The sequence below is a fragment of the Siniperca chuatsi genome, linkage group LG18 (assembly GCF_020085105.1).
Source record: "Siniperca chuatsi isolate FFG_IHB_CAS linkage group LG18, ASM2008510v1, whole genome shotgun sequence".
Taxonomy (NCBI): Eukaryota; Metazoa; Chordata; class Actinopteri; order Centrarchiformes; family Sinipercidae; genus Siniperca; species Siniperca chuatsi.
This window is the reverse complement of record NC_058059.1, coordinates 595,071-609,041: the sequence shown is the minus strand read 5'-3', so window position 1 is coordinate 609,041 and position 13,971 is coordinate 595,071. Positions and strand designations below refer to the sequence as shown.

General features: G+C 43.8%; 1 protein-coding gene across 3 annotated transcripts in view; it reads left to right on the top strand.

Annotated features, from left to right (window-relative positions):
• The window catches only part of il7r (interleukin 7 receptor), a 19,921-nt gene that overhangs the window by 621 nt on the left and 5,329 nt on the right, over positions 1-13,971 (top strand). Inside the window, exons 2-8 of one of the 3 annotated variants that reach the window (XM_044173695.1) lie at positions 3,715-3,994; positions 7,411-7,543; positions 7,638-7,792; positions 9,190-9,341; positions 9,438-9,594; positions 9,690-9,798; positions 9,885-9,957. In XM_044173695.1, the coding sequence (XP_044029630.1) occupies positions 3,904-3,994; positions 7,411-7,543; positions 7,638-7,792; positions 9,190-9,341; positions 9,438-9,594; positions 9,690-9,798; positions 9,885-9,957 (870 nt within the window). In that variant the 5' untranslated portion in view covers positions 3,715-3,903. Of the gene's footprint in view, positions 1-3,714; positions 3,995-7,410; positions 7,544-7,637; positions 7,793-9,189; positions 9,342-9,437; positions 9,601-9,686; positions 9,799-9,884; positions 9,958-13,971 lie in introns of those variants that run through there. The other 2 variants (XM_044173692.1, XM_044173694.1) reach the window with 2 other exon arrangements.

Below are 13,971 nucleotides of genomic sequence, written 5' to 3'. Positions count from 1 at the left end.
ACACAGCGCCTCATACTCGTGTCTGTGCTGCAGAACACAGCCGGGACAGGACGTGTGCATCCTGACCAGCTAGAAAACACACTCACGACAGAGTCTGACTGACGTTTGCCTGTTTTACCAAATAAACAGCATTTTGTCATAGAAATGTGTCATTTTCAGGAAAAAACATTTAAAAACCTTTTCCTGAGCTTTGAACCGTGAGCGACATGCTGTCAGCAGAAACCTGCTAGTGTCCAAGTGTCTCCTTACAGTAACACACTTCACTGCCTCGGGTCCATTTCATTTATTTCTAGTTATTAATGTTCATTGCAGGTTGCTGAGCTGTGCTGACAGGAGGAGCCCAGACCTCCACAGAGCAGCTGCTTCACTTCACCTTCAGACTAAATATCAGATTTACACTCTGACACCAAAAGTTATTTTATCATCAGAGCCAAAGAGCTGCTGACGTCACACCGTTCTCCACAGGATGATGACCATGGATGCTGACTGAAAGATCTAACCCGGCTAACAACTCCTCACCTCTCTGACAACATCAGGGCACCTTTTACAGCAGGCGTTTTGGAGCTCAGGCTCAGGTGTTTGGTTTTAGGTCGCATGTGATGTCTTGGCTGAGTAGCTTCCAAACTTGAAACCCTTTTTTCTGTCAGCTCCGCTGTTTCTGTAGTTCCCGCCTCTCTCAGACTCTCGGGTCGAGGCAGCAGGTATTGCACCACCATTTCCCAGCATGCCCTGCTTCACAACATAAAACATATATTCCTGTGCCTTGAAACTACCTGAAGCACTGCGAGTAGGAAACAGTGCTAACCACGCTGAGGCCTGCTGGCTTTACAGCACCTGAAACACCATGTGTTTAAAGACAGAGCAGCTGGCGGGAGTGAAAGAGGAAGAAAAACAAGACGGACACAGATTCAGCCGCCAAACACAAACCGGTTTGGATCAGAAGCAAAAATAAAAATAGAAACAGGAGAGCCAGAACAATGAAATGTTAAAGCTGGTGTAAATGATGGTGTGCTAAAGTAGCCGGTTGCCGTTGCTGTCATGTAGCAATGGCAGACAGGTGACAGACAGACAGCCGGTGGTGTCAGGGTCACCCGAGGCCGAGCGCTTGAATTTGGAGCTCGTAGTAAACTAAGACATGTGTACATACTGGCCTCATTTGAAAACAAACCGATCACTTGAGTAGACGGGAAGTGGTTTGTAGGTTACTGGTTAGTGTTTCTGCTTCATGGTTGCTGTTTGACAGAGAGGAAGACTCACGTTAGGCTGCAGCTTTAAACATGGAAGAAGATGGCTTTTTGAATAAAGAAGGTTGCATGAGATCACAAAAATTAAAATGGTCAGTCGGGTTGGTGTACTAGTCATTCAAAGAATTCGTTTTTACTCTGCAGGTACTTTTCAGATTTTACAGCAAACATCTGTGTCATACTGTAGTCATTTAAACAAACGTTTATTGATAGAGATTTAGTTTCAGTGCCAACTGGTGCTCCTTAAATTCCAAAAGTGTCCTCCCAGTTCACAGGTTTGGACTTCAGGAGCACTAAAACAAAATCAGGGAGTTTGTCTCTTTAGAGTACTACAGTATGAACAGCAGCCACTGCGGCCCCAGGGGACAGTTAGGGAACAGCTGCAGAGACATAGACGAATCTGTCTGATGTCTGTCTTCAGCAGAAACAAGCTGCAAATACACCTGACATAATATCACCTTATAAAGTAGTTGTGTCTTGTTAGCAAACAGTTTCCCCCTCCAGCAGCTACAGAGCGACATGACGCTTCATCAGGAGGCGTGTCAGAGTCACATGACGCTTCATCAGGAGGCGTGTCAGAGTCACATGACGCTTCATCAGGAGGCGTGTCAGAGTCACATGACGCTTCATCAGGAGGCGTGTCTGTGTCTCCTGATGGACGTCAGTCCGGTCTTCTCTCCGTCAGCTCTGTGTTTGGTCTCCAGCAGCCGCTGAGGGAAACATCTGGCTCTTTAGCTGCTAGATGCTCCGCTACGTTCAGCAGCTGCTCTCTGACTGCGTCTGGCTGCTGTTTGCTGCTGAGCGGCTCGAGTTCAGCGGCTTCATCAGAGACGGAACCAGACAGGAAATGTTCTGCAAAACCAAAACTAGGAGCTAAAAGAGGCCAAAAGTCCCTGTGAGTTTAACTACCAGAGACACTTTAGCCTTCGATGTAGTCATTTGATTTATTGGATTTATAAAAAATACTGAACTGAGAAACAATGCTTTTTTTTCTTTGCTTAAGAGTTCAACTCATTTGTAAGAGGAAGAATTTGTCGTTTCTTCTTTAAAGGTGAAATCAACACTGATTTACATAAGGCTGCAAACAGCTCACACTGTGCCCTGATAACCAGACCCTGACCAATGAGTACCATGTGACGCATCTGTCCCGATGATGTCATTTTCCGTCAACACAGAAGCTGTGGTCGCGGTTGTTAGGAGCAGTTAGTGTTTATTCACAAACATCAAAAAAATACTGAAGCTTTTAAGAGCTGTTTTTTCTGTAAGTCGACGTACAACAAACCTTTTGGTTTTGGCACCAGGTTTGGTTTCACTCCTCCCTTTATAATAAGCACACAGTAGTTTACTCTACAGAGCAGCAAACTGAGATTTCCAACTCTTACTCATCGCCATCAGTCGCTGGTTTGAGGGCTCTACACATTTACACACACTAAATGGTGGACAGCAAATGTGTAGTGCACTATGCAGTAAATACGGAGTGATTTCTCACACAGTCTTAGTTTTTTGACAAAAATGAACAAGATTTAGATAAGAAGGGACTTTAGCAGGAAAGCTAATGTGGGCTGTAGTTTAAAGTCTGTGGCCCTTGTGTTGTGTAGCAGGCTGCTGTCTGGCTGTTAGTTACTTTTTAACTAACACAGAGTCACCGCGAAGATGATTCGGGCGCGCAGGAAGAGACGATCCATCCAATGACAAGGAGGAGATTTGGATACGTGATTGTTTAATTTCATCTCCTCTTTTTTTGTCAGTGAAAATAGAGAGAATTCATTATAGTGATAGTCGCCTCTTTTTTTGTCGGCGATGTTGTCTGGAGATTTAGTCTCAGGTATCGCATCGTGTCGTGACATGTTCCGTCTCTCCTGGTAGACGCTCAGTGTCGACCTCAGCTGTTCTCATGAAAAGTGACAGAAACAGTTGAAGAATGAACAAAGAGAGCTGAGAGAGAAGTTCAAACCCCGCCTACTTTCTCACCTCCACACAACCGACCAATCACTGAGTCGGTTTTGGAAAGTGACAGACATTGTTGGACACACCCCCCCGATTGTGACATGTGAAAGGTGTGTGGGGGAGGGGCTTCTGATGAAGCATACTGGCACTTTAAAGGTATTCTGACAGATTACAGATAGACGGTGCCATCATGAAACCAAAAACTATAAAGCATAAACTTTTCCCTTTTGGGTTCTTTTGGAAAACATTTAAGTGCAGTTGAGCTTTAATGGAAGTCAATAACAAACTGCAGCAGCACTGTGACTGAATGGTAATTAAAGGATTCCCAATCTGTAATCTGTGACTGAAGAGTGTCCAGGTAAAAGTTTGTTTACAGTGAAGGTGTTTCCATCAGACTGATGGACGAGTGAGAGCCTTTTATCGTCTCTGTGTTCGGCACCGACAGAGTTAACTGTCCAATGATTCATCTTCTCACTGCACAGAACCTGCTGTCTGACGAACAAAGATGTTTTCTGATTTACAGAACATCCTGTGTGCAAAGAAGTCAACTAGCCCAACAGCACCCTCCCCCTTCCTCTGTGCGCGCGCCACTCCTTCTTCCTCTCTCTCTGCCGGCTGACAAGAAAAGCTGTCAGCTGGTGAGACTGCTGTGTTATGAGTCTGAGGACCGAGTGAGTTCATCTCTGCAGCTGTGAGGAGACTCGGTGAGGAGATGCCGTCTGGCTGGCGGACCGCTGTGCTGCTGCTGCTGCTGCTGCCGGCTGGAACTCAGGCTCAGAGTGGAGACGGAGACACTGACATGGGTGAGGAGATCATTTAACATGTCTACAACACACGGTTAACAAGTATAGGACAAGAACATGTGATTTAGATTTATCAAAAATATTTCAAAAATAATTTCTTGTTATTGTAGTGACACTTTTAATACATTAATCTTTCACAGCCCATAATGGGAAATATGGATCCTCAAAAAATACAAAAAAATCATAAAATGTCATGTTTAGGTCCTCAGGACGGTGATCAGTGTGAAAACAAACCTGTGAGTCAAAACCTGATCCTGAAATGTTTAAAGGTTGTCAGTTTGAGCCAAAACTTTAAAAAAACATAAAGAAATACAAATCCTCACTCAGCATCAGAGTACATCTCAAAGGTTATGTCACTGAGCAAAGACTAATATTTTTTATCAGTTTACAAGTTAGTAAATAAATGGTCAACATGAAATTGTCTGTGAGAGTTTTTGATGTCATATGTAGTGTTGGTGAGTTAAGATGAGCTGACAGATGTAGACATACACTCTATTTGTTCTGAACAATTTTATATATATGTTTATCTTTATCTTTCTGGCAGTGATAATACTTTTTCTACAGTTTAAACAATTAGCAGTTGGGTTTTGGACCGTTGGTCAGACAAAGTAAAGGGTCACACATGAATATCAGTTTATCAGCCAAGTCACATAAGAATCATAAAACAAGCAACATAAAAACACTCAAAGAGGTAGATAAAAAATAACAATAAAAACATAACTAAAACCCTTAACTAGAAACTGAAGTAATACTAACTTCATAGTTGTGGTTATGGTTATATAAGTGCAAGTGGAGTAAACATTATTGAAGAGAGACTCTGTGGAAGTTGAATGGCTAGAATAACTCTTTAAAGGCGAACTCCAGTGGAGTTCTGCTGCATATGTTTTAAAGTAGTATAAAGCCTTTAGTGTCTCCAGAGGGAGCTGTGTGAACTCTGATAAATCCTCAAGTGAGGTCACTTGAGTCAGCGTCAGTTGGGGCTGAAGACTACAAGTTTGAAAATGTGGAGTTAGAAAGAAGTGAGCTTCCCAGACCTCTGTAACCCGCTGCTCATCTCTGCTGCAGGCTGCATTAGTTGCTACTAGCATAACACACCACAATCTCACATGTTTTATGAGTCTGTGGTGGCCAGTGCTGTCCTGTATGCTGTTGCATGCTGGGGCAGCAGGTTGAGGGTAGCGGACGCCAACAGACTCAACAAACTGATCTGTAAGGCCAGTGACATTGTGGGGGTGGAGCTGGACTCTCTGGCGGTGGTGTCAGAGAGGAGGATGCTGGCCAAACTACACGCCATTTTGGACAGTGTCTCCCACCCGCTCCATGACGTGGTGGTCAAACAAAGGAGCACCTTCAGCGAAAGACTCATCCCCCCACAATGCACCACAGAGCGCCACAGGAAGTCATTCCTGCCTGTGGCCATCAGACTCTTTAACTCCTCCCTCTAAGTGTCTGTCTGTATGACCCTAAGTCATTAAACTGGACATTGAACCATTAACATCACTGCAATACTTGACATAACTGTGCAATATTCTGTGTTAATACTGCTGTGCAATATACTCTTTTCAGTTTAAAATTCCCTATTTATTGATATTTATTCATACCTCTATTACTGCTGTGCAATATCCACCGTCTCATTATAATCTTAATAGGCTACACTTAACTTGACAGTTCATGCACTATTACTTACTACTTGTATTGTTACATTGTATTATTATACCGTATTATTATCATCAACTGGTAAACCCACTTTGTACTTTACACAAATTTTCATTTTATTTTATACTTATACCCACTTGGTACTTCATTTATCTGACCTGTATTATAGTGTATTATATTTTTTGCTTAGTACTTCTATTCTTGTGTGCACAAAAGAGTTTCCCCTTGGGGATCAAGAAAGTATTTCTGATTCTGATTCTGAGATCCAATTGTCAGAGGAAGAGTTGAATTGTGGGTAATGTAGGCGGCAGATTTTGACAAGGAAGAAGACTGTGTGGAATAAAAAGATAAATATTTTTGGTTCTGCTGCATCGATTTTGATAGTTGCTCTTGAGCAGTCCAAATCTTTCTGACAGGCATTTTTCTGTTGAACTTGGTAACTTAATTTCCTCGTCTATGAAAATTTTCTGCGGTGTACCTCAAGGCTCAATACTGGGCGCCATTCTTCTCTCCATTTAGATGCTTCTCCTTGGTCACATAATTAGTAGACACAGTATATTGTTTCATTTTGCGCAGATGATGCACATTTATATCTTCCTGTCAACCCTAATGATTCTTCTAGTCTGGTTGCCCTAAAAGACTGCTTTGATAATATTGAGTGTTGGATGTCGTGTAACTTAATGAGGATCAGACTGAGATAATTATATTTCCCTCATCCAGCCTGACAGCCGGATTTAATGAAAACATTTGTCTTTATGCCAAACAATACCAAGCTGTCTGCCAGAAATATGGGAGTAAATTTTGATTCAGAGCTGAACTTTGAAAATCAAGTACATGTGGTTATTCAATCTTGTTTTTATCAGTTGAGAAGCATTTTTGAAATCAAACCCTTTCTGTCTGCTATTGTCCTGGAGAAAGTTCTCTGTGCCTTTATTTAATCCGGTCTTGATTGTTGTATCTCTATATTCTGCACTCAGTAAAACAGCACAAAATCGTCTGCAATTAGTCCAAATGCAGCTGCTTGGCTTTTAAATGCAACCATGACAGGAGAACACTACTTTAATTACTTCAATTTTAACGTCCCTTCATTGGCTTCCCATTGCTTCCAGAATACAGTTCAAAATTCTATTAATCACTTACATAGTGTTAAATGGATTAGCTCCAAGCTATATCTCTGATCTGCTAAACCCATATGTGCCCATAAGGGCACACACTAAGGTCGTCGGAAAAAGCTCTGCTCGCAGTTCCTGTGTCTACATTTGCAACCAAGGGCAACCATGGATTTACTGTAATGGCACCTAAACAGTGGAATGAATAATTGTTTACAATCACTGCTACTTCTATATTTTCTAATGTTGGCTAAAAACACACCCTTTTAAACTGACTTTTAACTGACTGATGTTATAGCACCTGGACAATATTATTTTATTTATTATTTTATGTCATTTTGTTTTTGTTGGATCTCTGTAAATAATATTATAAAGAGTACTGTGTAGATCTGCTCTATAGGAAAAGTGCAGTGAAATCATTTCTGTTATGAATTGCCACTATAAAAATATAATTTAACTGATTTTTACTTTTTGCTGTAAAATATTAGTTTCTCGTGTCTTTTGTTAAAGCGCTTGTATCTATGTTAAGAAAAGTACTATATGAATAGTTATTATTATTATTCCTTTTTTGTAAATTGTCCATCACATAACAGTGTTATAGGAGTGAAATACTTAATCAGTGAAATCTGTTTTGACTCTGTTTCCTCTTAGAGCCCAGAATCAGCTGCAACTCTCACATCATGACAAACATAAGCAGTCTGACCTGTAAACTGATTGGAGGCAGGAACAACATCGAGGATGATGAAGATTATGAGGCTGATGGCATAAAGATCATGACAGCATGGTAAAACATTTTATCATTAATTTCTAGATGACACATCAACAGCCTTCAGAGGAGATTCAGTTAATGACAGAAATCTCTGCTCTTCTTCTCACAGTAACACTGACTGGAGTACAAAGCAAATAAAGTGTGTGGAGGATTTTGGGGACACAGTCAGCTCCAGAGATCTGAATCCTCTGGTTAATGTCAATGTGACCGTCCACCTAAAGAGAGGAGGCAAGATTACAACCACAGTCGACCTGAAAAAAATAGGTAAATCCTTATGATAATTTAGCTGCTGTCAAAGATAAACCAGTAGTGGAGCTAAAATGTAAAGTTTGTCCTGAGGCTGCCTATGATGTCCTGCCATCTCCCAAGAATCTCAGCCAGTGGTACAGAGAAGACCCGACATGCTCCCTCTGCCCTACACCAGCAACACTAAAACATATCCTAGCGGGCTGTAAGACCAGCCTCACTCAAGCCAATACACCTGGCGGCACAACCAGGTGTGTCTTGCAGCAGTGCTGGAAAGTCTGCGGACAAGTGCCACTCGTCAGCTCAAGGCCAGATACTGGGCAGCTAAGTGGGGCACGTGAATGGAAGATGGTGGCTGGCTCTGCTTCCCAGCTGTGATTGCATCAGCCAACCTCAGACCAGATCTTGTGCTATGGTCGACCTCACTCCATCTTGTCTACATCATCAAGCTTACAGTGCCCTGGGAGGATGCACTGGAGGAGGCCTATGAGCGCAAGAAACTGAGGTACGCTGAGCTTTCAGCTGACGCTCAACAACGTGGCTGGAAAGCAAAGGTCCTACCGGTTGAAGTAGGCTGCAGAGGGTTCATAGCCACATCAACATCAAGGCTACTCTGGGAGATGGGAGTTCGAGCCAAGGCCCACCGGCAAGCAATCAGCTGCTGAAAAGGGCTGTCAGTGGCTCTGGATCACGAGAAAGGAGTCCATCTAGGCCTCCATGTGAGCAGATGGCATCTAGAACGTGAGCCTGGGACGCCGAAAGAATCACTGCTGAACCCCCTGGAGGTGTCATGGGACTATCGGTGAACACCAAGGAAAGAGGGCACCCACTTTATAACCCAGAAGATGCCATCACTTACTTGACCACCCTGCTGAGTCTAGGCAGCATGCCTAAGGTGTGCAATTAAGGGATATCGACAACTAGTCCTATAGAACAGATCTGAAGCCGATACTAGAGGAAAGATCATAAAGGACGTATTCATGTAGGAGATCTGCTAATAGGATGTGAGATATCATGTGTGGGGTGCTGATATTTTGGCCTGATGTAGTGCGAGGGGAATGGTCAGAGGTTCATCAAAAACAAAAGGAATCCTCCTCTTGTGGCCAATACATCAATACATTTCATTTAAAACTGACCAGATTTAAATCTGAAAAGGACATTTATCAAGAAGCACTGAGACCAATCAATCAATTCATTATGAGGTGAAAATATGTCAGTGTTGTGTTCACAGATTGTTTCACTGCCACCAAGTGGCCAAAAAAAAATCAGTTAATGAAGCTTTAACTCTACCAAACCTTAACCATACTGTGGCTGCCATGCCAGGCTTTTTTGGTACAGACCAAATTATCTGGACTACAGGTGTGAAAGCACCCATACAATATACCTGTCACTGTTACCCTGTTGTGTCCCTGCAGTTAAACCAAGAAGTCCTTATGTGTGGAACATTACTTTCAACTGGGAGTCTTACCAGGCTGTCATTCACATTCGGACTCCGTACCACAATGACTACCTGAAAATAGACAATCAACTCTTCCAGCTGTTCATCTGGACCACAGGCAGCACTACGGTGACATAATTTGATTTGTGTTTCTTCGGTTGTTTCTACCTTTGAGAATGTTCAGCAATGATTGAATTGCTCACTGTTTTTTCTGTTTGAGCACAGATTCAAAACATGTCATCATCAGACAGTATGATTATTGACATGGAGCGGCTTCAAAAAAACACAGAGTATCACATCAAAGTGCGGGCGATACCATGGAAATATCTGCAGGGTACCTGGAGCGAGTGGGGTGAAACGTTCACTTTCTTTACTCCCGCTGGTAAGAGTAAGTCAGTTTGTACACATTTTGCTTCTCTAAAAAGACAGAAGAGAATAATGACTTTATTTAACTCTTTCCTCTCTTTTTTCCAGAAGAAAACATCCAAAAGCAGACAGATGAAAGGCGGGAGATGTACACACTGATTGTGTGTCTTGTCCCTTTGGTGGTGGTGACTTCCAGTGTTGTTTTCTTCTGGAAAAACAAGTACGACATCTCTGCTTTCGTGTAAGAAAATCAGTGAATATAGACGCCTTTCGTATATTAATATTTCTTTTCTCTTTCTTTCACAGAATATTCACCTACATGTGGCCGAACATCCCACACCCTAAACACACACTGGTGCAGATCTGCAAGCCAAATAAAGTAAGTCATTTTACTTTGAGACATCTCCTCCCAAGAAAAACAACAGCATCAATTGTACAGTCAATGTTTCAAATGCTCAATAACGTTCAAGTGACAGTGCCATCTAGTGGCCATAGGAATTATGAATCTATGTCTGTCAGAAGCAAACAAGAAAGTAGTGTGACGAATAAACAAACTCTCAGAGTTTGAAACTGGAGACAGCTGTTCGTTTCCTACCGACTGTCAAGGTTGGTTTCTTTTAACCATGACCGTGATCTTTCCCAACCTTAAGGTCCCATCACACTAGAAAGGGCGTTTCATTCCCCACTAAGTACCACTTAGTGGTACTTAGTAGTCCTCTGTGACTTTAACAAAGGAAATCTCAGCCATGAACTCCCCAAATCAGAATCAGAAATACTTTATTGATCCCCGAGGGGAAACTCTTCTGCTACAGCAGCTCACTGTCACGTCAGTGCACACAGGAATAGAAGTACTAAGCAAAAATATATAATACACTATAATACAGGTCAGAAAATAAATTAAGTACCAAGTGGGTATAAGTATAAAATAAAATAAGTGGGAAGTACAAAGTTTGTTTACCGGTTGATGATAATAATACGGTATACAGTAATAGTGCATGAACTGCCAAGTTAAGTGTAGCTTATTAAGATTATAATGAGACGGAGGATATTGCACAGCAGTAATAGAGGTATCGTAGAAAAGGTTTCAGTCGTAGTCATCTGGACAGTTTTCATTGTTTTGATTCTGAAAACAGTGTCCAGATGACGACTACTGAAAACTTTTCTACGATAGAACACTCCTGGACGAATGAGGGACTACACCGCCGAGTAATAGAGGTATGAATAAATATCAATATCAATAAATAGGGAATTTAAGAGTATATTGCACAGGAGTATTAACACAGGATATTGCACAATTATGTCAAGTATTGCAGTGATGTAATGTTCAATGTCCAGTTTAATAATTTAGGGTCATACAGATTATCACTTAGAGGGAGGAGTTAAAGAGTTTGATGGCCACAGGCAGGAATGACTTCCTGTGGCGCTCTGTGGTGCATTGTGGGGGAATGAGTCTTCCGCTAAAGGTGCTCCTTTGTTTGAACACCACGTCATGGAGCGGGTGGGAGACACTGTCCAAGATGGCATGTAGTTTGGCCAGCATCCTCCTCTCTGACACCACCGCCAGAGAGTCCAGCTCCACCCCTACAATGTCACTGGCCTTACGGATCAGTTTATTGAGTCTGTTAGTGTCTGCTACCTTCAACCTGCTGCCCCAGCATGCAACAGCATACAGGATAGCACTGGCAACCACAGACTCTGACTCCCTGGATGGAAATCGGAGTCACTGGTGCTTTGGCCCTTCGTAGATCCACAACCAGCTCCTTAGACTTTGTCGCATTAAGACAGTTACATACAGACAGTTTATTAAATGCCTGACCAGAGAGGAGAATATTCTATCACGCCATCCCCCGCGCTGCACTGGGACACTCTGACCACATCACGGTCCACCTGTTTCCTACATACAGGCAGAAATTATAGCTCAGTAAACCTCTTGTGAGGACATCAAAGCAGTGAACCTGCGAAGCTATGGAAGACCTTCGGACATGTTTGGACTGTACTGACTAGGATGTTTTCAGGACTGCTACCAACAGTCTGGATGGGTTCAGAGGCTGTGACGTCATACTTCAGCTTCTGTAAGGACTGCTGTGTACCATCACGCACCAGGGTGAGTTACAACAACGACAAACCCTGGTTCACAGCTAAACTCAGACAGCTGAGGGTGGAAAAGGAAGAGGCATTCAGGAGTTGAGACAGGGACAAGTTTAAAGAGTCAAAGTACATGTTTAGCAAGGCGGTGAGAGAAGCTAAACGACTCAGAGAGACTACAACACCAGTTCTCAGCCAACGACTCTGCTTCTGTCTGGAGGGGGCTCAGACAGATCACCTACAAACCTAAAGCCCCCCACTCCATTAACGACTTGCGCCTGGCCAACCAACCTAATGAGTTGCTTTGAGAGACAATGGGACAGTCCTGACACCGTCCCCCGTGACTCCATCCATCAGCTCCACCTCTGCCACCTCAGCAGGGGCCTGGGCCTCTCCTCAACTACCCACCCCAGAAGCCTCCCCTCCCCTACTGCAACAACGACTCTCTACATCCTGGAGAAGGACGTCAACAGCCTGTTCAGGAAGGAAGAACCCCTGCAAAGCAGCTGGGCCAGACTCTGTCTCTCCATCCGCCCTGAAGCACTGTGCTGATCAGCTGTCTCTGCTGTTTACTGTTACTGTTTACTGACATCTTTAACACCTCACATGCCATGTGCCAGCCTGCTTCAAATCCTCCACCATCATCCCCATCCCCAAAAAACCAAGGATCACAGGACTTAACGACTACAGACCCGTCGCCGTGACCTCTCTGGTAATGAAGTCTTTTGAGCTCCTTGTGTTGTCCTACCTCAAACCCATCACAGACCCACTCTTGGACCCCCTGTAGTTCGCCTACAGAGCCAACAGGTCTGTAGACGATGCAGTAAACATGGCCCTCCACTTCATCCTTCAGCACCTGGACTCCTCAAGCACCTGGACTCCTCAGGAACCTATGCCAACATCCTGTTTGTGGATTTCAGCTCCGCCTTCAACACCATCATCCTGACTCTGCTGCACAACAGGCTCTCCTAGCTGAGTGCACCTGTCTCCACCTGCAGGTGGATCACAGACTTCCTGTCCGACAGCAGGCAGCATGTGAGGTTGGGGAAACATGTCTCTGACTCCCAGTCCATCAGCACGACTTCCCCTCAAGGCTGCGTTCTTTCCCCTCTGCTCTTCTCCCTGTACACCAGTAGCTGCACCTCCAGTCACCAGTCCGTCAAGCTCCTGAAGTTTGCGGATGACTCCACACTCATTAACCTCATTGGTGGGGATGAGTCCGGCTACAGGTGGGAGATTGACCACCTGGTGACTGGTGCAGTTAGAACAACCTGGAGGTCAACGCTCTCAATACAGTGGAGATGGTTGTGGATTACAGCAAGAACCCAGCCCCACCCGCCCCCATCACCCAGTGTGACTCCCCTGTCGACACTGTGGAGTCCTTCCACTTCCTGGGCAACATCATCACCCAAGACCTAAAGTGAACTTCCGGGGTGGGGCTTGCTGCGCTGAACATTTCTGATTGGTTGAGCTCCGACCAGAGGTTTGACCATCTGGATCGAAGCGTTGCTGGGTCACAAGCCAACCTTCTCTGACGCAGCGGCTCAGCTACTGCGCTGTTGTAAGCTGTGGTGGAAGACACGGAACTGGATGACCAGTCGGTTGAAGAGTTATGCAGCTGTGTGATGGGTGTAACCTAATGAGTGTAATTTGCCTAATCTTCGCGGGTCTTTAGACCACGGTGGAAACGCACACAACAGTGGGCTAAAGGAACTGTTTAGTTCTTGAAAAGTAGTTCCTGGGAATTAAAGGTCCGGGTACTTTGAGTGGAAACGCGGCTAATGGTGGTGCACTTTTACACCACCATCATTGAGTCCACCCTCACCTCTTCCATCACCATCTGGTTCGCTGCTGCCTCTGCCAAGGATAACGGCAGACTGCAGCTTCTCATTTGCTCTGCAGAGGTGATTGACTGCAATATACCTTCCCTCCAGAACCTGTATGCCTCCAGGACTCTGAGGCGAGCAAGGAAGATGGAGGCTGACCTCTCCCACCCTGAACACAAACTGTTTCAGACACTCCCCTCCGGCAGCAGGCTGCGGTCCATCAGGACCAAAACATCACGCCACAAAAACTGTTTCTTCCCGACTCCAGCCGAACTCATCAACAAGGCTCGTCATATTGTACATATTTTTTTACTATTTTTATAATATTTTTTGCTATCTTATTGTCTATTTTATATTTATGACTTTGGCTTGCAGTACTTGCTTGCTATCTTTCTTTATATTTTTCTACTTACTATATTTATTGCATGCAATTCTTTGTATGTGTAAACCTACTTAGCAATAAAGCTGATTCTGATTCTATA